Source organism: Carassius gibelio, chromosome B18 (assembly GCF_023724105.1).
Source record: "Carassius gibelio isolate Cgi1373 ecotype wild population from Czech Republic chromosome B18, carGib1.2-hapl.c, whole genome shotgun sequence".
Lineage (NCBI taxonomy): Eukaryota > Metazoa > Chordata > Actinopteri > Cypriniformes > Cyprinidae > Carassius > Carassius gibelio.
In genome coordinates this window covers 8,260,577-8,287,879 of record NC_068413.1, presented here as the reverse complement: position 1 = coordinate 8,287,879, position 27,303 = coordinate 8,260,577, and the positions used below count along the sequence as shown (strand labels likewise).

General features: G+C 35.6%; 2 protein-coding genes and 1 long non-coding RNA gene across 5 annotated transcripts; 1 reads left to right on the top strand and 2 right to left on the bottom strand.

Moving 5' to 3' along the window:
* Window positions 1–1,326: 1,326 nt before the first annotated feature.
* On the bottom strand, window positions 1,327–16,023 carry LOC127977513 (uncharacterized protein KIAA0513). Of its 3 annotated transcripts, XM_052582402.1 has the most exons (13): window positions 15,793–16,023; window positions 10,569–11,045; window positions 9,792–9,891; window positions 8,577–8,650; window positions 8,363–8,433; window positions 7,306–7,510; window positions 7,170–7,210; window positions 6,826–6,904; window positions 5,888–5,965; window positions 5,379–5,407; window positions 3,149–3,227; window positions 2,929–3,023; window positions 1,327–2,539 (listed from the first exon to the last, which is right to left on the bottom strand). In XM_052582402.1, exons 2-13 carry the CDS (start codon window positions 10,928–10,930, stop codon window positions 2,490–2,492), a joined length of 1,263 nt encoding a protein of 420 aa, XP_052438362.1. In that variant the 5' UTR covers window positions 10,931–11,045; window positions 15,793–16,023; the 3' UTR covers window positions 1,327–2,489. The 3 variants fall into 3 exon arrangements, with proteins under 3 accessions (XP_052438362.1, XP_052438360.1, XP_052438361.1); XM_052582400.1 differs by lacking the exon at window positions 5,379–5,407 and having other exon boundaries at window positions 3,149–3,229; window positions 15,793–16,011; XM_052582401.1 differs by lacking the exon at window positions 5,379–5,407 and having other exon boundaries at window positions 3,149–3,229; window positions 10,569–10,980; window positions 15,793–16,011.
* A 465-nt stretch (window positions 16,024–16,488) lies between these two features.
* On the bottom strand, window positions 16,489–26,300 carry ces3 (carboxylesterase 3). Its single transcript, XM_052582399.1, has 13 exons — window positions 26,133–26,300; window positions 25,763–25,958; window positions 25,046–25,184; window positions 24,770–24,903; window positions 24,495–24,648; window positions 19,484–19,588; window positions 18,070–18,171; window positions 17,780–17,920; window positions 17,587–17,667; window positions 17,242–17,383; window positions 17,014–17,160; window positions 16,769–16,841; window positions 16,489–16,706 (listed from the first exon to the last, which is right to left on the bottom strand). The coding sequence occupies exons 1-13, from the start codon at window positions 26,200–26,202 to the stop codon at window positions 16,541–16,543; spliced, it is 1,650 nt and encodes a 549-aa protein (XP_052438359.1). The 5' UTR covers window positions 26,203–26,300; the 3' UTR covers window positions 16,489–16,540.
* LOC127977515 (uncharacterized) lies at window positions 19,758–22,763 on the top strand. The gene is made up of 3 exons (XR_008158251.1): window positions 19,758–19,847; window positions 21,113–21,261; window positions 22,703–22,763. It is a non-coding gene; the product is annotated as an uncharacterized LOC127977515 (long non-coding RNA).
* Window positions 26,301–27,303: the final 1,003 nt, after the last annotated feature.

Sequence of the window (27,303 nt, the reverse complement as noted above, 5' to 3'; positions counted from 1 at the left end):
GTGCTTGTGGCCCCCATTACAGACCACCCGGCTGTCTGGTTCACACTTAACCTACGGGGAGAAACTTGACTCTAGTTTAGCCTCCCAAAGAGGGCTTGGAAAGTGCACTGGCCTCAGAAGTCCCCTCCAACTGACCGACTATATCAAACTCTCTGTAGCCGGCCAGCCAAACATCACACCGACACACTGACAGAGTAAACAGCATAGGGGTTCAAACAGAGAAACTCTTTACGAACGCATGAGAGGATGTATATGTCCGTTTATGAGATTCTGTGTTTGAAAGCGGGAAGACAGAGATATTATGGATAAACATAGGACTTACCGTCAGGAAACAGAGCCATTCGTGTGCCATTTTCCTTAGATTTCAACCCCAGAACATTTTCAGTTTGACATGGTTTGCACAAAACCATTTTTTCAAGAAAAATGTCATGGGTAATGAATATTTTGATATTCATATTATAATATTTCTCCTTATTATGTGAGGCCTTCACATCAAACTTTTGAAATATAAATGATCACATCCTCTCAGCTTGTATTTTTTTCCCCATCACCAGGTCCCCTAGGGGCTCAATATAAATTAATTCAATTAACCATAGACAGAATAAGAGAGAGAAGAAATGAAAAATGAGTCAAAAAAGACCAAGAGAAAGAAAGAAAGTGTAGAAGGATGTGATCAATCACTAACTGTTGGAGATAAGGAGAGTGTGTCCATAGTTTGATGAGGTCTGGGATTAATTAGCAGTAGTAGAGCTCTCATTGTGTGACACCAGTGCTTGGCCTTTCACAGCTCATTACGGTGTGTCCAATCAGTGCAGGCCAGTGTGACTGCTGTTTATTTATACACACAGCCAGCCGTGGCAGTCATTTGGCAGCTTTCTCCACTGGAGAGCCTTAAACACTCCCACATTGAGCTGAATCTGCTCAGACATATTCAGCAACACACTATCAAGCATAGAGCACCATCCTATAATAATCTCGTAATGTTTTCTCAACAGTTTTCAACATTTCTAATAATAAAAAATGTTTCTTGAGCACCAAATCAGCATATTAGAATGATTTCTGAAGGATCGTGTGACACTGAAGACGGGAGTAGTCTAATGGTGCTGGAAAATTCAGCTTGGCGTTCAGGAATTAATTACATTTTTAAATAAATTAAAATAGAAAACAGTTCTTTTAAATTGTAATAATATGTTCACCACATTACTGCATTTTTTATCAAATAAACACAGCCTTGGTGACAATAAGAGACAGGTTTTTCCTGTTTCATACTCCATAGTTGATTCTAGAATGAGGACTTATAATATAATAATGCAAGTAACAGGAAAAGACAATTATGTTTTTATATATTTTTTAAATATATATTAATAATAAACACTTCATACATTAGAGACAGGTCAACACCTCTCTTGTTGGTTTCCAGGTACGTTCCAATAGGGCACTTAGGAAAATACAATGCAGACCACTGAGCTTACTATGAACATAAATGTACACAGACAGCACAATATTAACAACATAATCTGAGATGCAAAGACCATACTGAATCCAGCACTTTCCTGATACAACCATACGCTCACGTACAAGGACACATTCAGACAATGAATAAATAAATTCTTAACAATCTGACGACCCGTTGAAACCAGCCCATCTTTGGCATCCAATTCCTCAGTATTCTGTGAACAAAACAATCTGTATTTACAAACCAAATATATTAACTTTACATTTTCCTCAGATGGAGGACATGTGATTCAATACAAGCTCTTGAAGTCCCCACTCAGTGGTTGACATCCACCTCCACCGATCTACAGTCGAAGCAGAGGGTTATGATTGCTCTCTACTGGCTTGAAATGTAATTGCACAACAGTTTAAGTAGATGATAAACAATGTGCATGCATACCATGCGCTAAAGACAACACTGTACAACAACGAAACAGTGGCAGCATGATACTTTTCTTTAACAGCCTTCAATTCCAACCGCAAGCATTATCCATACAACAAATCTACTGGCAGGGTGCACAAACTTATGGAGTACTACCCCAGAGAGTCATGGGAGGATAACAGCATGCTGACGCAGGTTTGGGAAGATCACATCTCACATAAATGACTAAAGGCACTTTAAACCGGGGAATAGACATAGTTCCAGTCTCAATATATTTTGATGACCCCACCAACACAATTAATACTCAATTTATCAATACAGGAAGAACACAAAATCAGAAAAGTGCAATAAATGGGAACATATAACAAGAAAAGACCAGTAGAGACTTCTGGAGAGCAGATGAACTTAGAAATATTGACTTATATATTGATTTTGTTGATACTGATTTAATAAAATACTGATATTGTTAGACTGTATTTTTTTTTGTCCGTTATTTGTCATTGTATTTGCTCAAAAGACACTTTTAGTACTATAGTTCTTTGTGGAATACTGATCATCAGTGTTTGAATGGATATGCTGACGTGAATGGTAGAGTTTTGATGGTTTTGGATATTCACTCTTCAGCCATCTGCTCAATGTGGTCACATAGCAGCTTGTATTGCTCTGAAAAAAAAAATACAAAAAATAAAAAGTGTGAATTATATTTACACATTCGCTATTGTTTTTTTTTGTTTGTTTTTTTGTTTTTGTAAGAATACTTTTACTTAGTAGTGATCTATTTAACTGAACAAAAGTGACAGTAAAGACATTTGTAAATAAAAGATTTCTGTATCAGTTAATTCTGTTCTTTTTATTCATCAAAATGCATCAGTTTCCACTCAAATATTTTATATATTAACTGTTTTTAAGATTGATATGTATTTTTAACAATAACTTTTTTTTCTCTTTTTTTCTTGGAATGGTACTTTAATTTAATTAAATGTCACACACCTATAAATGTAATTATTTATTTTTTTGCAAATTTGAAACAGAAAGCTGGAAAGTGACAGTACCTTCATTCAGATTTCCAATAACTGCCTGTTTCTTCAGGAAGTCATTGCAGAGTTTCTTGCTCAGTCCAAAAGCCACCATGTTATGGGTGAATGTTCTGGATAAACACAAGCAATTATTTATAAGCATATGAGCATACTAAACAATGCCCTGAAAACATGCAATGAACATTTATTATTGTGTCAATATTGTGTAAAATTAGACTAATGCCATGCAGCTTACCCCAGCTGACCAAAAGTAATGTTCTTATTAAATCTGGAGCTATCATCTTTCTCTTCCTGGGTCATATGACACCACTTTTCTCTGAAGGATCAAAAACAAGGGGGTCAAGGTCAGAGGTCACTGATATTTTCTCTCATTGAGCATGATATATGATCCGAGATTATCAACACAATATCTTTTAAAATGTTAACATTCACTCAGAAACATTTTAAACACATCACAATAAATAGGTTAGAGAGTTAAAAAGTGTAAAAAAAAAAACATCATACAAAAGACCAATGTTTTTACAAATGTATGTTAGCCATTCACTGGCGCTCATGCAAAAGCCAACAAACATTTTAGAATAAGCTTTAGTGAGCAGTCAGATGTAGCCATGATTCACAATGAATTAAATAAAAAAAAAGTACAAAATTAAAAAAAAAAAAAGCATAGGAGCAACACGGAACCATGGCATATTTCAGCTCACTAAACAGGAAAAAATGCTCAGGCAATAAATTAATGCAGTTTTCCATGTGCTAAATTTTCCTTTTCTAAAAAATTAAATAAAATCTTACTGGAATTTTTCTTGCCTGTCTTACACGATTACACAACTCTATTCTGTTCCATTGCATTTTTATATTAGTTTTTAGCCTACCAGGTCAAAATTGTCTGAACACTTAGCAAAGTGATAATAAAAGTCTCTTCTAGAAGAGATTTGTTGATTTGATGAATCCTTTATGTCTGTAGCACAAACAGTGTGGCACAAACAGAATTACAAGTCAAAGTTTAATACTTACGGCTGGGGATTTGAAAGAACCCATAATGGCAAGTAAGAGCATTAGTAATTGTTATACCTGCTGCCTCTAATAGTTCACGCTGATTAGGAGTTGACATAGCAATCAAAAAGCACTTGGATACAATACATTCTGACAATACAGGAAAAGTCAAAGAGTGTATACTGTGATCTCACTTCCCTCTTCTCATTTTGTATAATGTGGATCAATGGTTCCCAACTGGTTCCAGAAGACTTTCTTTTTTTTTTTACACCAACCCCAAAACAGTCCCAAAATTGTTTATCGTATAAAGGTAAACAAAAATGTCCTCGGTTAAACATTGAAATATATTAATATTATGGTTGTCAATAATGAGGGCATGTCATGCAACCTGTTCATGTTGGCCAGATGAATTTGATACACCATGCCAAAATACTGTGTTTGATTGAATGCAAGGCTTTTGAAATCAACAACAAAGGCATGTTCCCTTTCCGTTTTAAATTAATAACCCTATTTATTTTATTATACTACCTGCATGAGTGTATGGTTGTTTTTATTTATTAATGTTTTCCCTGCTGTCAGAATAGATATGCTACTCACTTTTATAGCACAATTATTAGTATTTTAGTATTAATAAATATTTAATCTGTTTTTAAGGTCAACAATTTAAACAAAGTTAAAGTTGTGCAATGTAGACAATGATTAAAAAGACAAAGCATTATGCCTAAGGCAAATGTGATAAACATGAGTCAGTGTTTTTTTTTTTTTGGAGGACCTAGTTTCCTTTGAATGCTGATGAAAATGTTATCAGAACATTACACAACTTCCTGACTGGATCCTGTGCTGAAATATATTAAATAGAGGGTTTCGCTGGGGTTCACACTTTTTTTGACCAAAGAATTTTCCAGTCAGTGAATTGCATTAAAAATTATAGCATTCACATTTCTAGAAAAAAACAAAACAAATTAATCGTTTTATTCAAAAAAAGAAACAAAGAACAAAAGTTGCTTTAAAAACTTACAAAAATAAATAAATAAAATAAATCTTTAATATATACTTATATAAATATATAAGCATACTTCTGAACTTTTTTATTTATTTATCAAAGAATCCTGAAAATAAAATATTGCGGTTTTCACACAAATTTCAAGCAGTAAAACCATTTTCATTAAGAATTAAGAATATATATTTTTTTACCACCACAGGAATGCATTACATTTTACTACAGAAAAAAAAGTTATATTAAATTGTAATAATAATTATAATAATAATTCACAAATTACTGTTTTTACAGTTTTTTTTTTATCAAATAAATGCTGCCTTAGTGAGTATAAGAGCCATTCCTTCCTTTCACTCTTTAACTCTCAGTTCATTCTAACCTATCTATCTTTCCCCTCTCCGTTTTAATCCTCTTTTTTTTTGCCTTTCCTGTCTCTATCTTTCAATGTCCAGGGCAGCAGACGGAATGAATGACAGACCTTTATCTTTCTCCTCCTCAGCCGTCCGCCTGCGTGAGGCAGCGTGGCAATGGGAGATAAAGGGTTAAAGTCACACGCAGAGAGAGAGAAAGAGAGAAAGAGCCACAAAGAAAAAGAAAGGAAAGAGAGGATGATGAGCAGTGTGGAAGAGTAACCATAAGAGCACAGAAAGGCTGCAGGACTGCTCCAGACTGCAAATACACCGTCAGACTGTCATATGCACCGGGAACACAGTCACGCACCTCCGCTGAAACTTCTGGCTAGTTTATTTCAACATCACTAACAATCTATCAAACACAAAGTAAACTCTCAATCTCTCCCTCTGGCTTGAACAGACACACAAACAAACACGCAGTCTAAACAAACACGCAATCTAACATGTGCATTAGGTGCCGTGCAAAGTCTGTTTTGTTAATAGCACGATACATCAGGAGAAAGAGAAAAGAAGCACTCTATTAAAAGTCAGAAGAATTACAGAGTCTACGGTGAAAAACCCTGCAATCTCTCACCTCGTGGTGGGGGATCTTTTATTTCTCTCACAGTGGACGGCATCGAAAAACGCTGCGTTCCAAAACCTCAAAGTGTGCCTTTTAAAGAAGACAAAGAGAAACAGATGCAACCAAAGTAATATCAGCATTTATATGTGGCGAATGATTGGACATAGTGCCTGAACAATATTAAAACTGCTTTCAAAATGTCAACAGACAAGTAGATGATTGTGGATTAAACCCACCGGCCTCCTTTCTTGCTTCAGTTTGTTTTATTGCAAAGAGATTTGGTTTTGTTTTACAAAAAAATACTTACTGTAGTAATCTGACAACATTAATGTAATGCACAAAAAAGTGATATACGTATAGTTTATATAGTGTAAAATATTTTAATGAATACGCCCACAAAAACCAATGTTTCCATAACACTATTACAACTCTTTTCAACATTGATTGCAAAAAGAAAGTTTCTTATCAGTTTTCTGATCAGCATATTAGAATGATTTCTGAAGGATCATGTGACACTGAAGGCTTGGCTGCTGAAATAAATTACATTTTAAAATATATTGCATTGCAATAAATTAGGATCATTTTAAAGATTTTAAATTTAAATAGTATGGTATTATTTGTTTTATAAAATATAACTTAAAAAAAAAAAAATAATTATATATATATATATATATATATATATATATATATATATATATATATATATATATATATATATATATATATAATTATTAAAACATATATATTTTTTAATCCGGCATGCAATGTGACAGCTAATTAAAACAACTTGAGACACTGACAGGACCCCACAAATGTGGTCCATAAAAAATGTAAATAACATGAATGTTTCATTAAAATGCTGATTATATGAAAGGAGATTTTTCATAAACAACATCTTAAACTGTACATTTGAATAATTATATAGGGAAAAAAGATTTCTGACAACCTACCAAATGGGCTGCTGTTTTAGATGTGTGTACAGGTAGATTTTCTCCTCTTCTTTTCTATCTGGAGAGAGAGGCGGGGAAACTACAGGGTACACAGACAGAGATAAGCACAGTTAATAACTCAAACACCTACACGTCTCTGTGGGGCTTGCTCAACAGCACAGTGGTGGAAGCTAATGAATGGTTTGGGTAACCAACCCAAATTCATAACCACCAACTCACATCACCAATATACATAGAGAAAGCCCTATGTGAGACATCTAAAAACTAGTAAGGACAAGACAAGAAATTACTACAGTTGACAAACGACCCGATTAAAAACACAGCGGTGGTACATCGTGAACTACCTGGAGTTCTGGTTTTCTGCTCAGCAGGTTTGTCCGTGTCTCTGAGGAGGACAGAATGAGAACAGATGAGTTTGTGAGCAACAGAAGCGTCACTAATTAAAAGAGTGAATAACAACGATGACAGAAAATCACCCACTCATTCTTTTGGCCCAAGGGCCCTCTCAATTTGCTCTCCAGACCCCCAAAGAATCCTTTAACATCAGTCTTAGCGGAGGTGTTTTTGAGCAGTCGCTCTGCAGTTTCTTTCTTCCCAGAGATCCAGACCTTTCCACTGCGCAGGTACGAGTCGATCCCCCCGCTGGGCCTCTCTAGCAGCTCTGTGGGAGATAGCTGCAACTTACCTGTCACACACACACACACACATATATTCATTAGAAACTCTAATGAATGTAATTAAAAAGGCATACTAGGCAGTTACACACGGTGTATACTAGGAGTGGGCACTTTGCAATTAGATTATATTTATAGAGTTATGATTTGACTCCAAAACGATTCTTACCATGACAACAAAACGGTTCCAAATCATTAGCAGTGATGCACCACATGATACATAATGCATGTTTGTATACTTTTCTATAATGTATACATGCCAATAAGCAACTAGTTAATAGTGAGAATTGGTCCCTATACTAAAGTGTAACTGAAATTTATTCAGTTAATCACACTACCGTTCAAAATTTGCAGTGTGTGAGATTTTAAAATATTTTTGGAAGAAGACATATATGCTACAGTGAAAAAGTTTTACTATTTAAGGTACTCTTCTCAGTTTAAGTATAATTTTTAAAGTGCAATTTATTTCTGTAATGGCAAAGCTGAATTTTCTTTAAAAGAACGGAATCTATTTAAATATACAATTTTAGTAATACTATATGTTTTTACTTTCACCTTTGAACAATTACTAAATGTATCCTTGTTTAATAATAATTTTAACTTATGAACTGTTGTGTATATATATGCATCTTTTCGAACGTCACTAGTTTTTATAGCAGGTCATATAAACCAACCTCCATTGAAAACACATTAATAAAAGCACAGTTAAATTTGACCAAAACAATAAGAGGCAGTGCCAGTAATATCTGAGTCATAGGCTGTAACAGGAAGTGAGAGGAGGTCTGGCCGTTTCTTTATCAGATTCTAACATTCTGCACAACTTTACAGTACGTTTGCTCAATATTAACGGTGAACTCTCTTACCCATGTAGTAATATGTGAAGCACATGGTCATGAGGTGTTTGGCTGGGCCATAATCATCCACCTGGTGACATCTGTCAATCAATCAAATATTAGTCACATGTGAGTCACACACCTGCCACACAATGACTTGCCAAGAGCTCTACAGAAAAACCCAGCTCTTAACAGTTTGGTTTGGCTTCCAAGATATCTGAGACATTATCACTAATGTACTTACTCAAATAAAACAACAGCGAAGGACTGCACCAGCCTGTAGAACGCCTGTTCACTCACACATTTGGAGTGGCAGCGCTGCAAACACAAGACATGGTTATCATCACAACTGTGTTTGTTTATGCACATTCTATTGCATGAGTTCTCTTATCTTTGAAAAAGACTTGAGAATGCAAATGGTACATTTAGTCTAAACAGACTGTGCGTGATGAATATAGTGATGCATTTTAGGATAACAGTGAACAATATTTATTTTCATGTTATAGCAGACAACCAAGAAATGGAGATCAAATCTAGATTAAATAAATGAAAAATTAAAACACACATACACACACACACACACACACACACACGATTTTAAAAGCATCTCAGCATTATAATGTACCGTTTGAAAAATGGATAATCATTTTTAAAACTTCCTAAAGATTACATTTAACAGTATTGTTAAATTATTATTGTTATTAAAGATTATTATTCTATTTTTTAATATTGGCAAAGATTTTGGTAATTCTGACTGCCAAGTACTCAAACAATTTTCAACACATTTTCCAAATAATGGGTGTGTAGTTCGCTGAATTATTTTGTGTTGCTTCATAAAATCCCATGTTGCAAAAACTGTTGCTAAATACGTTTTTCAGTGCATTTTGCAACATTTCTTGCTATATTTAGTAAATGAAAAATGCTTTACTGCTGCTTTTCACACGTATGGTGTGAAGAAATGTTTATGACCATTCTCACACAGTGATCTTTTAATGTTACTTATATGATATTAAAGTATTTATTAATATGTAGAATTAGCTTATATTTGTACAGTTTTAATTTTCATTTTAATTTAAGTATTTTAAGTACTTTTGTAATTTTTTTAGGTTTGTAGTTTACATTTTTTATTTCAGTTATAGCCACTTGAGTACTCCAACTTAGTGATTCAACAAACACAATCAACAAATGCAATCGTTCTTATTTTCACTTATGTTGTAAGTTAGTTTTTTACATTTTCTCACCTCAATATTTATTTTTTATTTCAATATCAAAAATAATTTTTAACAGTACTAGATAGCGACACGGTTTACACACCTCAGGTGCAAAATGTGTGAAAACGGTTTAAACCATCACCCAAAATGACCATCCCCATAATAACTCAGACAATTCAAAATCTAATTTTTTGAAATTGGAATAAAGCGATGCAGTGATTGCGTTTTCATGATTGCTGCTTTCATACCTGTGCACAAACATATTTGGCAAACCACTCCCTGCCTTTGCCGTTCTCTCCAGTGCACAGCTCTCCAAAGCGAGCCTTCTCCTCTTGATCAAAGTCCTCCCTGAGCGAGGAAAAGAGAGTTAAAGGAACCAGGGGTTGTAGCAGGAAGACAAAGAGAAAGGGATAGGGAGAGTGAGAGAGCACTTCAAACAACAGGAACAAATGCAAACATACACATCAGTTGACATGTGACTATAATTCTGTGTGAAGTTTCTTCCTCATTCAAAAGAACAGTTCACCTAAAAAAATGAAAATTCTGTCATCGTTTACTCCTTTCAAACCTCTTACGTCCATGGAGAACAAAAGTATATTTAAATACCCCAAAAGTACACAGTACCAAAGGGTTGTCAAGCTCCAGCAAGGACAAAAAAGTCCCATAATAGCAGTCTATATGACTCATACACTACATTCTAATGCTTCTTATGCTATTCAATAGCTTTGACTAAGGAACAGACTGTAATTTAAGTGCATCTTATCAGTAGCACTGTGTCTGATTTTGTGAATGAGATTTGTGAGCTATGGCGGAAATTGTCAAAAGATAAAAACTTACATTTGCTTTGTTCCTCAAACTAAATTATCATATGACTTCAGAAGACTTGGAACAGCACACAAGTTATTTTTATAGTCTCATATTCACCCTAGTCGTGAGATAGAGCAGCAGGAACATTCTATGAAACATCTCTTTTTGTATTCATGGTTGATGCATTCCTTTAAGGTGTAGTTTTTGGAGCAGATCACCTTTCATGGAAGAGCTTTGTCACGTAGGTTTGCATGAAGGCTCTTATCTCCGTCTCCTCTGTGTCCTCGGCACTGTGACTGGAGCAGGATGAGGACCGCCCCGTGCTCGGCGGGTGCGATGGGGATTCTGTGTCCTCGTTGTAGCTGTCGGCAGATTCGGTGGCATCACTATCTTCTTCTCTGTGGGAAGTGTGTGGGGGCTCTGGAAGAAGAGGCTCCATCGCGGAGTCGCTCGTAGGCTCAGGGACGAGAGGCTCAGATGAGAAAAATCCCACCCCACTGGGAGGTCCGAGAACAGAGGGAGCTGTTCCTTCTGGAGGCGAGTCAAAGTCTATGAGGTTGTTCACCACGGCCCCCTCCATACTTTGTTATGGGGGTAATCCGGTCACTGCGTGAGGTACGATGATGTCAGCTAAAAAAAAAAACTGAGTGTGAAACGCTGTTTGTAGCTCCACAATTTTGTCGCAGCAGCTAAACCTAAAAAAATTACAATTTTAAATTGTGGTTAAACATATTGCATTTATTTAGTGAAAGATAGAGCAAAAACAGTAATACTGTAATATAATAAAAAAACTTAAAATAAATGAAAGATTGTAGTGTCTACTTCTAATATCTATTTCTGTGATACACAGCTGAATTTTAGCACCCATTTTAATATTCAAATATGTGCTGATTTGGTGCGAAGAACACATTTCTTATAGTTATTGTTGTTCCCATTATTATTTTTGTGGATCCCCCCCCCCCCAAGATTCTTTGATAACTAGAAAGTTCAGAAGAACAGCATTTATTTCCATTTTATCATTGAAATAGAAATGCTTGATATCATAAATGCATCGTGCAAAAAATGCTAAATAAAAGGACAAATATTAAACCTTACTGACCACAAACTTTGGTATTATATAATATTTTTTTATGTATTATATATATAATTATTTTATAATACATATACAACTATTTTATTAATCATAATAAATACTGTGATAATAAATGATAATAAACATACAACATCAAGCTTTCAAAACATTTTCATGAAGTGTAACATTACGGTTGAGTACTTTAATGTCTTCTTTCGTGGTAAACTTCCTTGCAGCTGTGTTTATACAGACTGACAACAGCATGAAGCAAAACAGAGTCTGTCAGAGCCGGTTAATATGATGTTGCATTATGAAATCCATTGCACAGAATCACAGTACAAAAGCATGTGTTACTATGAAGCACTCCGTGATGTCATCTGTGTAATGCAGTTAGTGTCTTTCACTCTCAGACCTCTAGATATCAAATAAGGTAATGCTTATTGATTTGACATCATGGATACAGTATAATATGCTCAAGTACTTAATCTTGCCTGTGTGAAAATGCCATCTGCTCCTCATACAATTCTAAAGACGAAAAACACATGCTTCCTTCTCAAATGAAAGGCTAGTTCACTTTGCCCCAACTGTCGCTAGTGGTTTTGTTGGATCAGAGTTTTAAAGGGGCAGTTCCCCCAAAAAAGAAAATTCTGTCATTTACTCACCCTCATTTTGATCCAAACTTACTGTATATTAATTTCTGAAACAACACTATGGAAGTCAACAGTTTGGTTGCCTACATCCTTCAAAATATCTTCTTTTGTGTTCAGCAGATGAAAGTAAAACGGGTCTGGAACAACATTAAGATTAGTAAATGATGACAGAATTATCACTTTTACCTGCTATTCGCAAATTACTTTACGGTCTTGTCTTAGTATAACTTATTTCGGAATGAAATTAGGGGATTTTTTTTTTTTTTTTTGTATTGAAATTTAAAATTTCGGGATTCATTTGACCTATTAGGAACTGGATGGAAAATATTATTATAAATTTTTTTTGGGCTATTGGTGAAAATGATCTATAAGTGATAATTAGTGTGTACCAACCTTAACCTTGCAAGACTAGAGCAGCAATTTCTGTAAATCAAACTGAATGAAAAAAATATTTAAATTATAAATGCAGAAGAACAATCATTCATACTATACCCGAATCATTTAAAAATTTTTTAATAAAGCTCTGAGAAATGCATCAGGACTGAGAGGACGGTTACATAATGCAGAGCTGGAGGAGCGTGACTTGGCTGGCATACACACCCACACACCCACACACACACACACACACACACACACACACACACACACACACACATATATAAATATACAGTGACCAGAGTCAGAGAGTGTGAATTTCACCCGCCTCTTTTCACACTTATCTTTGAGAAGCACAAAGCGGAAAAAAACAGCTGTATGTTAGGGTGAGCTTTAAGACCAATACTAAACTCCTAAACACGACTGTCTCTCTGGGAAAGCGTGTTTTCTTGCGCTTTATAAATCCAAGAGGGTAAATGCACATGCTGCAATATTCCTGCTACCCTGCACTGAAGCACTGCCCTCTCTTTCTACTCCATCCATCCATGCAACAAAATGCCCCTTCATCGTGAGCCTCAGGCCCAGCATAGAGGATCTGCTGTCAAAGTGACGGGACACAGATGGGCTGCTCACTGGTTTAAGAGACTGCATGGGTTAGGGTTACCAAAGTGGTGCAGTGATATCAGAGTCAGCAGAGCAGATAAAAAGATAATTACATGTGTGATGAATGTCTCAGGGAGGGAGATATCGGGTTGGCTTGTGTGCAAGGTCAAATCAGTCAAAAAACTAGAAAACTGGTAAGCTACAACAGTGGCTTTTAATTACTTTTGAGTCAAGGTCCAGATGTAACATCGGATGTGGCGACCCAACACTACTAAAACTTGTATCACACAAAAACACATACAAAAATATTCATGAACGCAAACACTGAAATAAAATTATTATTATTAATAATAATAATAATAATAATAATACAAAACAATTTGACAACAAAAAATCTAGGAAGCTTTTTCTTCTCCCTTTATTAATCCCATTAAATGGGCATTGTTTTTTTTCCCTTCTATCTCTTCTATCAGAACTGACCTGTAAAGGACCCTTTGAGAACCACTTGTTTATGCATTACAAGCAAAATGCAAAGCCTGATTCAGATTACATGCTGGTAGAGAAACAAGAAGTAAAACTGAGGGTCTGTGTTACAGGGAACTGAATAATTATTAACCATGGCATGCACGATAGTGATATGTTACCAGACAAAAAAAAAGATTTAAGAATCATGCAAGAGCTTGCAGAAATCTATATTGGGTGTGAAAAGTTTCTGTATTAATAGTGTGAGAGAGTCTGACTCTAATGTGAAAGTAAGGCCACAGAGAGGTTAATTTGAGGCTGTTTCATTTGCACCATTACACAACATGTCCTTCTGTTTCCTCAAGGGCAACCTCACTCGTATCCGTCACATTATCAGACGCTGTGAACTTAAGACTGCCATCCTGTACGATCTAACGCACAGCTGCTCGCTGACTGATGCCGCACAATCAGACACATAAACAAAGCCTAAATGGATCAATGCTTCTAACCAGAGAGCATCAGATTCAATAAAAGTCACATAAAATGACTCTTTTCCTGAGACCCTGCACAGAACACGCAGACTGAGAATTGCTTCTAACACTGAGCTTTTCATCAATGGCCTACACTTGGATAGGACAAGAAAAATGATCCTCTGCTTGGCTGGAAACAAGAACACTCTTATCTCCAGCCACTAGAGTTTAAAAATATGTAGCCTTGTTTAAGAGGCCTGCAGTCAAGCCTTGATGCCAGGTTTATCTGACTAACGTACTGTTTAATAGAACTCAGCAACCAAAATGCAAAGCACAATGGCTTGTCATTATTGGGTTGTGATATTAAAATAATAAGGAAACAAATGCTAGCATCTAATTAACAATGAATATCATAGCATATTATGTTTAAGCATATCATGATTAGGCTACAAATGACAAAGTTATTGTGGTGAACTAAAACCACTATTAAAAACTTTTAATTAAAATAAAGTTGAGATAAAATAAAGATTATTCTAAAGATTATAAAATAAAGGTTATTTTGATGTATATATTTATATTCATATAATCTATATCATAAATAGATATATTTAATTCACAAATATTACATTTTTTCTGAAATATATACATGCATGTGTGTGTATTTATATTCACACAGTACACACACACACAAACATACTGTATATATTATGTGAACAAAAACTTTTATTTTGGATACAATAAATTGTTTGACAGCACTAATATAAACATTAGATGAAAACCTTGACACAAAACCAAAAAAGTTAGAAATGTTGCCTTAAAATTACAAACAAATGAAACTAAAACTGAAACAAATAAAACTAAAACTGAAATGCAAAATAAACCTTGATAGTAATTTCAAAATGACAAAAACTAAAATTAAAATATAAAAATGGAAAAAAGGAAGCCTAATTTTAAACAGTAATAATAATAATAATAGTAATAATAATTACGGTACACAAAAATAACACCGTAAATATACAGGTATTTAGATCATAAGCAAGCGATTGGCTAGCATAAGCTAGAATTGGGAAAATATATTTTATATTGTACAATATAATACATGCCCTAAAATATATTTTTTCTACAATGGCTTGTAGATATATCTAAGTATAAATCAAGCACTGATCCAGTCACACATTGAAATACTGTGTGAGGAATCAGGTGACATACCTGAAAAGCAGTCCCAGACAGTAAGCAGAAATAGAAATCTTAAGAAACTGAAGAAACTAGACTCCACATAGCTGCAGGTAATAACATGGATTTCTCTATTGAGAAAATTTCACTTATGCTCCACACCTTTTATTTTACTTGTCTTAAAATAGCACCTGTTAAAATACCATGTTATCAAAAGACAATTCACAGCATCCATCAGAGACCCTACAGTCATACTGGCCCAAAGTTCTAATCGTTCATACTTTCTTCACACCAGCACTCAGATCAGTTTACACTTACAAAATTAAACCTCCCTCTAACACTTTCTTATTGTAAACAATACTGTGCAATCATATGGCACACTTTCATGCGGAAAGAAAGGCGGAAAATGTTGGAAGTACGTGAGTATCGTTCATTCCGTCGCTTACTGCATTTATGCAACAGCTCGCGCATATATTTAACTTAGGCGTAACGTTAATGAATATAAATAATGATAGTTTTATTGGCACGCCAGGTTCATTCGCGCTTCGTATGTATAATGCATGATTGATATGACAGCACCTATGTTCTGACTGTTAACGTCAAGTCGCCTGATAAAGTGTTGTCAGATGATACTTACCCTAGATGTTCCAGCTGGAGCTTCGTCTTCCCAGCACGTAAGAGATGTACATGCTGCTCTGAACTAGTCACAAGTGTGCGCATGCGTAACATGATCAGTGGCGGATGGGGAATCCAGTGACGAGGCCCAGATGACACGTGACTGCACACTTTTGACGCTGACAGTTGCGATCACCTTCGCATTCGTGTTCATTTGTATTATTGCATCAAACTATGAAGTAAAATTTATAAAGCATAAATATAATAAATATCAATATAGGCCTATTCTTTATTTATTATTTCTGTTATGTTTTAAAAACATATGTAGGCCTATTATAATTATTTACATTGATAATGCATAAAAAATTAATAAATAGTACATAATATAGTATAGAAATATATTATAATTAAAAAATCTGAAACTCAGTCTACTCTGTACTGAAATACAAAATCATTCGATTGGAAAGATTTATTATTTATTTACAACAAAATGATGTATTATTTATTGAAAATAGCCTACTATTTGATGTGTAAATAGAAATATACATTTGACTCTTTAATAAAGAAATTGGAAATTATTTTTGTTACTATATTTCGCTATAAAATACAAACAAATAAAGATCAGATTTTGGCTGGATTTGAGAATAATAGAAAAGTGTGCAAAAGGTTTCATAGGAACAATTTCACTGCATGGATACAGAATAAAAACTTACGCATATGCAAATTAGATTTTATTTAAAGTAGATGCATCATGTTTGTTGGTGAAATAACTAGGCTTTGTGGAGTGCTGCAATCTTTTTAGGTAATTCTTCAGTGAAAAAGAGCAGCTTGTCCATCTTTAGATCCTGTCCCGCATTTTGCTGCAAATCTAGGTTCATGTATTTATTCGTCTTGTCGTACACAGGCCAGTGCACCAGACCGGGACCATTTGGTGATCTGTGGAAATGAAATAATTATTTAAGGCATGAAGGATCAGCATTAACTGGTGTACCACTTACCCTGTGCGAATGAAGTTCGCCCAGTATCCCATGACGGTTCTGCATAGTTGGTTTTCCTCCTCAGTGACCGTTCCTGTGGATGATAAAGAGGTAATATTCATAACAACATCACCGTTTCATCATTAAAATTTTCACTTTGTTTAGATCATTTGCAGTTTCAAAACCCAGCCACAATAAATATATCAGTATAAATGTGCAGTATCATAATAATTTGCCAGGACAAACAAGTTCTTAGATCTGCATACCCACTTTGATATGGCCATCCCAAAAGCATGCCCCAAACACAAATCCAAGTTCATCACCATGGTCAGCTTTCACAAAGCTGGGTCTGAGATCTTTAAATATACTTGGCGGGTGCTGGAACTCATACATATACACAGGCACTTCAGCATCTGTGAAGTTAAGATAATGGAAAATAACAAAGCAAACCAACAAAAACAGATCATTGATGGTGAAATATTATCACAACCAACCTCTGTGGTAAGATGCAACTGTAATGGAGGGAATCACCAAAAAAATATCCCCCACCATCTCAGTAAATGCGTTGCGAATGTCCTCTTGAGTTTGAGCATGTTTTAGGTATTTTTCTACTATGATTTCATTGACCTCTGGCGTCTACGATGACAGAATGAAGGATTACACCAATTCTACCGAGTCTCCTAAATGCTATTTAGTACTTTGTTCACTAGAGGGCGACAAATACTAACAAATTAGTCAGAAAGCGTTAATTCAAGAAAATCCATTTGCATTTTATCTCTGTTTTAGTCTCTAAATCACTACAAATGATCTGGAAAGAAAGAAGAGAAGTTGAGTTTTACTCCATTTTTGGTAAAATTGTCCATCAGTTGTTTCACTGTTTCTCTGTCCATCCTTTTTAACACGTCTTCTGAGACTAAGGCCTGAAATAAAAAAAAAAAATAGCACATGCATTACTATTTAAAAAATAGTCATAAAGGTTCATAGACCTTTTGTTTAATTTCACCATTCCATACAAAAATGTCCGATACTTACCTGAGAGAGCATCCATCCAAATTCATCGTTTGTTGTTCCAACAAGAATTGGAACTTTATGAAAATCTTTGCTCTTTAGTAACTCCTCTGGTTGAGCTTTAAGAAACTCCCCATCAACTGTTGCTCCAGGGAAAGTGTGTTTCTAAGGAAGTCATTTGGTCTAAGAAATTGTTTCATTCTCTTTTCAATGTGTATATTTATAGAGTAGATTTATTACCTGTAGATCTTAAAATTGCATTTATTTTTCATTAACTATTGAAAAGCATCTCTTTTCAAATTCTCTGCTCCTACCTTTTTAGTTGCACGGATGATTTGCTCCTCAGTCAGTTCTTTTATGCATTTGGTCAGCACTTCATTAGAGCTGAAGTCACATTCAGTGACATTTGCTACCACCTGGTCAAACAGATCACAGACAATCGCCTTTTCTAAACACCGACAGTAATTATCTTACATTAGGTATTGTCAATATGCATTTTCGAATCAGGCTGAGCTGAAGTGCTTTTTTGTAAAGCTTTTAAATTCTGATTTAACTTTTTGGGAGGACATTGGACATTAAAGGGGTCATTACCTGAGAAACAAAACTTCCCTTGATCTTTTCACAAATAGCCTAAGTCATTGTACTATAAAAACATCCTGTAAGTTTCAGAACTCAAAACTTTCTCATTAGTCTAAAAAACTGATTATATTGAAGGGAGTCTGCCAAAACAACAACTTTTGAAACGTTCTACTCTGTGACGTAATCGTTTGGATAAGCACCGCCTACGCAGAAGAAGATCAACACCTGCTTCTTCATGGCTCCCTCTTTAGCCCCGCCCACCGATTGCCTCATGCAGTGTTTACGAGGGAGGCAGATGTGTAGGTTTACGCAGAAATAAAACAATAAAAGATGACTCAGACAAGATGCTGTGCAGTGCCAGGCTGTGGAAGGAAATAGTATTTGCATTGCTTTCCTTCTGATCCCAACATTCGGAAAGAGTGGATGAACTTTACTTTTAATGAAGTTTCAGACTGCTTCAGTAAAATTAAGGACTTCCTTTTACCAGGGATTCCTTTACAAACAAATTGACGTGGGAGTTTCAGAAAGATCGAAACTAACAGACGATGCTGTGCCAACTATATTGGATCCTATAGTAATGACGCACCACACAAGTGTATTTTGTCACGTGATCACTATTACTTTTTCTGATAAACAAATTGTTTGATATGAGTATTTGTGCATTTTTAACCTAAATCACAACAGCGACCATTAAACACTTTAAAGTTTTTAGCCAATCATCATGGCAGTGGGCGTTTACTTCTGGTCTGCTACTTTCAAACAGAGCGTTCTGATGAGGGGGGTCAAAAACAGGACAGAAAATAGCCTATTGCTTTTACATCATGTTTTTTTGATGTAAAAATCTTGATAACATTGGACCTCAGAGAACAGTACAAAATGAAAAAACAGATGCAGTTCGTTGCACCTTTAAATTAAACAGTTAAGAATTATGCATTAGCCTGGTGCTTTTTGGTGCTTTTTCATTGTATTGTTTATGTGTCTAAATGCTAAAACCAAACTGCCTTCAGGAAATGAAATAAAGACAAACTAAAGTGAACTGAACTAAACTTAACAAGACTCTAAAATTATTGGCATCTGACCTAATACTACAGGTTCCCTATAATAAACTATTGAGTAGTACACATTTAATGTTGTATTTGGGCTAAATACCTTGTTAAGCCCCGGAAGATCTTTGACAGAGTAGCCCATCATAGTTGCTACTCCACTCTGAAAGATGGCCCGCTGAAACAGCCCCTTGGTCATGGGCGACAATGTCTAGAAGAACATAAGTACACTGTTAGCAATTGATGTAATTTTTACAATAAATTTTACAACAACGCACTGTATTCATGTTTTTGTTGTAAATGCAAGTGCATTATGGGAAATTAACGGACAGTCCTGTAAAATTATTGTAACTACACTGTAGAAGCATTTTTTTACAGCAACCGCATAGCATTGTGGGTTCGCTGCTGTTTGAATTTTGAAATTACGCGGCCAACGGACGGTACTTTTTGGAAGAAAGAACATGTCTCAGGTATGTAACATAAAATTTGTTTTATAAGTCTTTATATATTAATACTGGTGATCTGAGTGAGTGCTGATTGTTTCATTTGGTATAATTCAGTGGAATAGGGTGAAGTTAGTTAAAATCGCGTCTTCATACTCGATCCAGATTTACATCGCAAGAACTTTACCCAGAAACTATGGACTTTGAGCTGGAACTCGGTGTGCTTCCACCGCAGCTACCATGATCTAAATAAAGTTCTGGGTAAAAAAAATGCCCCTCAGAAAGTCCCTGCTCGCGAGGTACTTGTTCAAAGGTAACGTTACTGAACTTTCGGGAGTGGCAATGCAGCATTGTAATTTCAACCACCATTTCTTTTGATAATTTTTAAAATATTACTGACATCGTGTCATGAAAGGTATAACGTTAGTGTTTTAACTATTTCAGGCGAGAATGTAGTTGTTTAAAACTCAAATATGCGGTTTATTTATAAAGACTGCGTCTATTAAAAAATGTGTTTCGCTGATGTCGGAGACGGTCAACTCCACGCGATCAGCGGGAGCTCAGGGATCATTAATCCGTCGGGAGCACTCTCAACTCGGGTAGACATCTGACATTTGCCGCTGGCTGTGATGTCTCTTTAGTGGTAAAGCATAAAATATAATTCGTTTTGGGTGAACCGAACAGGTAATCTTTGGTCTTTATTCAGTTAATCTTTTAATATGTTAAAATGAAAATAGGAGACAATAGGCTACTGTTTGGTATAATATTTTGTTTTATATAATGAAGGCCTAACGTTACACATTTCCCTGAACTTTATTTCTGCGTCTATTAATATGTTTAACGAATGAAAATGAGAACGAAAGGAGGCAGTGGTGTTTGATATCATATTTCGTCTTATTGAAATGAGGGGGGGTCGGTGGAAACGCGTCATAACTGTACCACGGTCATGAACGGTCAAGGCAGAAGGAAAAGACTGAGCGGGAACAGCTGTAGACACTCCGCAGGATCAGCTGCACACTGGCTGCTAGATGGAACATATGTTTGCTTGCTTTAAGCCCTGTTAATAATTGTCATATGGTTATATGTCAAAGAAGAAAGGAAAGGCTGTAATTCAACATAATCCTATTGCATCCTTAAAATGCCTAGTCTAAATTAGGAAAAACCATACCATAACTTATTCTCCCACCTGATAAAATTGGTACTTTTGCCCATCCTGCCAATACTGCCACTCATGCGTGTGTAGTGAAGGGTTCTAGTGCTCTTTTAGTTATCATATTGTGTATGCATTTCAGGAGAGGCACTAAGTGCAGACAAATGGATGATGTCTTTGGAAGGGACAACTGTGATGGGGCCCCACAACAACCTTCTGAATGGAGTGCAGCGACCTTCACTGTCTACATGTTTAACTAACAGTATCCTAAAGAGGCCTCAAACACTAAAGGTATGTTTAAACTGTTTGCACACTTATAAAGAAAATAGACTCTACGATATACTCTATGCATTGATGTCAAAAGACAGGTTTCCATCCAATTCCTTTGCACCTTTTAAGCGCATTCGTAGAAATTTGGCAAAGAAACCCTATAACTGGAGAGCATTTCCATCAGCTCTGTTATGTAAATTAGAAATGGACAGGAGAGTAGTCATGAAACGCTGTGGGATCAAAACTTAAGGGGCAACTTAAAACAGCCGATAGAGTTGCAACAAATGTGCATTTATGTTGCATTTATTAGCAAGTCAATCCACATAAAAAGTTTTATTCACATTAGAATATTTTGTGAATTTGAACCGTTTCCATTCAGGATTTTTTTGTTTGTTTTCAAAATGTTAAAATGTGCATTAAAAAGCTGGATGGAGACAAAGCTATTGCTATTAAGTGTCTAACATAGAGTTGGTATTGCCCTGCAAGACATTTATGTAAACACAGAGAAGTCTGACAGACAGCAGTTTAACATTACGATTTTCATTAAGTCAATTTTGGGGGTTAAAGTCATTAGATGTGATTTTACTTTTTCCTTTCTCTTTGGAGTGTTACAAGCTCTTGGTGAATGAAGAAGATCTGTATAGGGTGGCCATATGCGCCGTTCATACGGGACACGTCCCCGCCAGGATTTTAATATTGCCTAAAACATCCAGGTCGATCGAGAGCTAAAGAGAGCAGAACAGACAGCTCCTTAAGCTTTTGAAATTGCTCTCATGTGTTTGTTCGTTCGTTTAAATTGAAGCGTCACTCTTAAACGCTGTTTCTTTAAAAAGGGAAACTACTTTGTTTGGCCTTCCAAAAGAGAACACGACTAGAAATCATGTTTATATCACATTTATAATGGGTTTGACATTATAATGAAATAAACATTATAATTAAATGTTTGTCTCGTTGCTTCGGCCGGACAGGGCACAGTATGTTAAGTGGCATAACATTTCAGTCACATGATAGATAGATTGGATAGCTGGTCAATCAGAGCACACTTTGCTTTTCAGAACGATGAACTTTGTAAAAATCAACACGTTTCAGAAGGCGAGGAGAGGAGTACCTGTAGAGGAGAAACAATAATGTGTTTTTTTAACCTTAAACCGCTTAAACATTTCATTACACCAAATACACAAAATAATGTTCTTTTTAGCAACGTCATATGACCCATTTTGCAGACACTTTTGTCCAAAGCGACATTCAATTTACAGTGCATACAGTGACATTATATATTTAAGAAAAACAATGTAAAAGCCAATGTAATTCTAAATGTTATGTTGTTAAATGTGTTGATGTTAAATAAATACATCAACGTCATTTTTTTTCTACAAGCAAGTTTACTTTTTATGTTTTTTTTTTTACACAGTATTTATCATTACCTGATATGAAAACTTGTTTTTACTCTCTCTGTTTTCAGAGCTTTTTGTGGAATCAATTCCAAGATGTCAGCAAAGCAGAGAAGAGACGAAGGATCAACGCACCTGTCTGCACCCTATTAAGAAGACTCCTGGGTTTTGAGTTGATGGGCTAGTATTGATGCCCACCCAAACCCCACAGCTTCCCCAGTTCAAGACTGGTTGGGACCTTTTGTTATTTATTACCATGTTCCCCCTGATGATAGACTGTCTGGAAGTGAGCTAGATTCTTCAGTGAAACTGTAATTTTGTTTGTATGAAAAAAAAAGATAAAATACATTTGTAATATGTGATGTTGCATAGTGTGTTAATAATAAAAAATAATAAAAAGTTGCCATTGTTTTGGTTTTAATTTTGGAAGATGGAAAATTGCAGTATTTTATTATATTTAGAAATTACAATATTGTAATTGTCTCCTGTAAAATTACAGGAAATTCCTGGCAACTGAGTTGCAGTAAATAGAGGGCCCTATCTTGCACCCAGCGCAATTGACTTTGTACACCGACGCATGTGTCATTCCTATTTTGCACCCGCGCAAAGCGCGCTTTTCCCTCCACAGAAGCACGTCGCTAAACTAGTGAATGAACTTGCGCTCCCTGGGCGGTTCAGCGCAAAAAAGGAGGCGTGTTCCGGCGCAAACGATCCCTGGTGCTATTTTGCTGTTCCATTACACAATTGCGCCACTGACCAGAAAAAACCTAGTCTAAAGTCAGTGGCGCGTTGCGCGTTGTTCATTATGCTATTTTAAGGGCGCAAGCTTGACCATAATGTATAGCGTGCACAACGCGCATACACTTTGCTCATGTAATCTACACAGATGCAACAGTTATTTTTGCAAATCATAAATTGTTACACTAAAAAAATATTAACACATGAGATGACGGAAATCATTGTGGTGTGACACGAAGATGTGAAAAAAAATAGGCATAAAACTAGCTCACAAATTATTCAGGCTAATTATTCTCCCATCCCCATACAACACACCTTCTCTGTCTTTCACTGCTCTTACAAGAACATCAGTCTCCTCGGCTGTGAACCGCTCCTGGCGTGCGCCTGGTAAATACGCCATAATAATAGCAATCCGTAATGGAACTTGCGCACCTGCTTTTAAAGGGAATGTTGGATGACGCTCTGATTGGTTTATTTCACGTTACGCCCAAACCACACCTATGAATAATGAAGCTACTTCAGACCAACCCATTTTAGATTTGCGCCGGGCGCAAGAGCCATTTATCCCGCCGGGAAAATAGCAACAGCGCCGAGACCCGCCCACAAACTTACTTGCGCTTCGCGCTTTGACACTTGCGTTTCAGATCGTTAAAATAGGGCCCATACAGTAAATTTAAATAAATTACAGCATTTTACTGTAATAATGCTACTTTAATCACAGTAGCACTGCTGTAAAAATACAGGACTCTATTGTATTAAAAAAACAATATATTACCTGTATATTACTTGCTGTAAATTCACGGCAATTAGTTGCCAGGAATTTCCTGTAAAATTACAATAAATTTTTAACAGTGTATGTATCTTTAGAACTCACTTGATCCTAGCACTGTATTGTATAGAGAATCTATTAATGGATAAGATCTTATGTTGTTTTAACAACTTGTCTTTCAGCTATTCACTGATTATCATATTTCCAGGGGAAGCCCGAAGGGACCACAAGGAATTTACTCAGAACTTATGTTTTTTAAAGACTCATCAGAAAAGTTATTAATGGTATCAGGCACATAAATAATGAATATGCAGCAATAGAGAAAGATAATGGTGCTTTTAAAAACATTTACTGACCAGAAAAGAGGCGCTGGTTCCTCCAGCAGACTGCCCAGCTATAGTGACAGACTGGGGGTCTCCTCCAAAACCCTCAATGTTTTGCTGCACCCACTTTAGCGCAGCAATCTGGTCTAGGAAACCCCAGTTACCTTGAGAATTCTTATCTCCTGTGCTGAAACCAGAAGCATATGTTATTATAACCCACTGCAGAAGCAGCACAAAAGAAATCTGATGTCATTCTCAAGGGACAGACTGCATGAGTTGTGCCCACTTTCTCTACTATAAATGAATACCTGAAGTATCCTAATATTCCAAGTCGGTACTGAATGATAACCACAACAATGTTCTCATAGGCTGCCAACGAGGATCCATCAAATGTGCAAGCGCCCCCATTTACCAGAGCACCCCCGTGAATCCAGACCATTACCTGTTGGTTTGCATTCATTTCTTTTGTTAGAGGGGTTGGGGAAATTGTCAATAAAGCATAATAGAATAAGTTCTACTTTGAATTCGTAAGTCAAAGCGCTGTCCTCTGGTTTAGATGAGAGAAGCCGTTATTCAGTACTCACTGGAAGTTTATCTGATTCTGATCTTTGAGAAGGAGTGTAAACATTCAGATACAAACAGTCCTCTGAGACTCCTGTTGGTGTGAAATCCAACGCCATTGATTTTGCCAATATATGCAGAACATCTGGGTTTTGAAGGCATCTAGAATACAGCGAGAGAAGGTACACTGTAAAAAATGTTGTATATCTATGGTACGTATGGCAAATTCCTTTATCATGCACAGTGAAAAACTGTGATAGATCTATAGCGGTACATTACACCAAAGAAAAAAATTAAATGCTGTTAAATATACATACTTTGGAAGTGAAAATGAACAGTATACAAAATAGACGTGTTTGTGTGAATGACATTGTATGCACATTTGACTGTATATTAGTATATACCTCAGCATGCAGAACGGCTTTTATGACCTGCATTATTATGGTGGTTATCAGTAAAATTATACAGGTACAAAACAGATTTGATTTCTTTAGATCTAATATTAACATTGCATCAGTTAATGAAAAGTGTAGTTAATTCCAGTCGCATATATTATTAAATGTTGCTACCACATTTAAATATGTAATTATTTTTACCATAAATTTCACAGGTCAATTTTTACTGTGTATCTATACTGTATAAGTAAGTGGAATATAGTAATTTAGAGGTAAATAAGGAATTTAGTACAAATATATTTCATAAATCACAGTTATTTTTTTTTTTAATATTGCCATACTCACATGGATGGGTGCTGGGTGGCATTTCTTATGCCTTCCCATCCCTGTACAGGACCAGGTGCAGCCAGACGGAGGGGGCCAACAGGTGGCGCGGCAAAAGGAATACCCAAATACTGCTCCACCACCTTTTCCGAGCCTTTAACTTTCATATATTGTCCACGGACACTGCCATGCTTCAGAACAACCACCGGCCCAGTGTCTGTATAAATACAAACCAATCTGACATAAACACCCATCATTGAATACATATTATTATTTTATGTTCCTGTCAAATAACAATACTCCTCCAAAAATGTGTAAAATAGATAATTAAGTAAAATACTACTTCACTGTATAATGTTCAATATTATTTAAAAAGCGATATAAGACGTACCTGTCTGTACAGGGGCTGTCCAAACAGGTGCCAGGGTCAAGCACAGGCAGAGCAAAACTTCTTTTATCATAGTTCTTTCGTTAAAGACTGATACAAACTCAAGCTGTAACGAAGAGCTTACAAAATTGATCAATCCCACATGCTAGGTTACAAAACACTGGCCTTTAACCTGATTCTACACTTTACCCCCTTAAAAAAACAGAGCAGCTGTTTAATGTGTACAAAGTGGAATCACTGTACGGCAGACTGAGGAGACCATTCTTTGTATAAATAATCATAATTAGTTTAGAATTTGATCTCTGTGTTTCTGTGGTCTGTACCGACATGCTTGTTAGATTAAAGAGTTCTAAAATCTTACATTTACAGGTAAAGTGAACCGTACATATCAAATCAAAATCAAAATATCAAAGAATTATTTTTTTAATTATTATTATTCTTAGTCATTCCCATATGGATAATTTAATTTGCCACCACAGTAAATTCTTCTGTCAAAGTGGTTCATGCTGTACCCAGCGATAAAGTGTGTGCTTATACAGAGAGTGTCACAGAGGCTCAGATTCTTCACAGGTAAGTTAGTAATTCATGTCTTGTGTTGGATTTATTGAACAAAGCTACCAGGAATGCTTGAAGGTTAAAGCTTAGAAGTTAAAAGTTGTATCCAGTGATACTCATTTAGTAGCTGATTTCGTTGTTTTTTTTATTTATTATTTTTTTTTATTTAATTTGTTTGACTAGCTGTTGTGGTATAGCGGTTACTGGCCTCAACACAAGATTTGATCTGCAAGGTTGCAAGCTCAAGCTCAAGAGGCATTGGTCTAGAATTAGGGGAGGTACTGGGAAGTTACTGCAAAATAACATAGAAGGTAAACGTGACTGTTGCTTTTTCTTTGAAATTACTCGTGTTCCACTGAACAAAAATAGCCTTTTTTTCCCCTACATGATACTTTCTAGATAAAGTACCTTATCACATTGTACATAAACCATAAATGTAAACATCAGGATAGTCATTTATAACTCGGGTTTCTTCTAATCTATACACTGCTTATTTGATAAAATGATTTATTTTTATTTTTTAATTACATTTATTTTGCTATTCTACAGGCCTTTTTTACACTCTTTAATTTGTTTGATTTAGTCATATTTATTTTTAAATAATGTCTTTTCGTTTATT

What these genes read in the sequence shown, in the direction of transcription:
- LOC127977513 (XM_052582402.1), bottom strand. Translation starts at nt 10,930, where the DNA reads ATGGAGGGGGCCGTGGTGAACAACCTCATAGACTTTGACTCGCCTCCA. An exon ending in CTTCACATATTACTACATGG is followed by an intron (nt 7,511 to 8,362) that starts GTAAGAGAGTTC and finishes TGTGTGTGACAG; the next exon opens with GTAAGTTGCAGCTATCTCCC. An exon ending in TGAGGAGGAGAAAGATAAAG is followed by an intron (nt 3,228 to 5,378) that starts GTCTGTCATTCA and finishes GATCCTTCAGAG; the next exon opens with AAAAGTGGTGTCATATGACC.
- ces3 (XM_052582399.1), bottom strand. Translation starts at nt 26,202, where the DNA reads ATGATAAAAGAAGTTTTGCTCTGCCTGTGCTTGACCCTGGCACCTGTT. An exon ending in GGAATATTAGGATACTTCAG is followed by an intron (nt 24,649 to 24,769) that starts GTATTCATTTAT and finishes TTCTGGTTTCAG; the next exon opens with CACAGGAGATAAGAATTCTC. An exon ending in GCGAACTTCATTCGCACAGG is followed by an intron (nt 16,707 to 16,768) that starts GTAAGTGGTACA and finishes TCATTTCCACAG; the next exon opens with ATCACCAAATGGTCCCGGTC.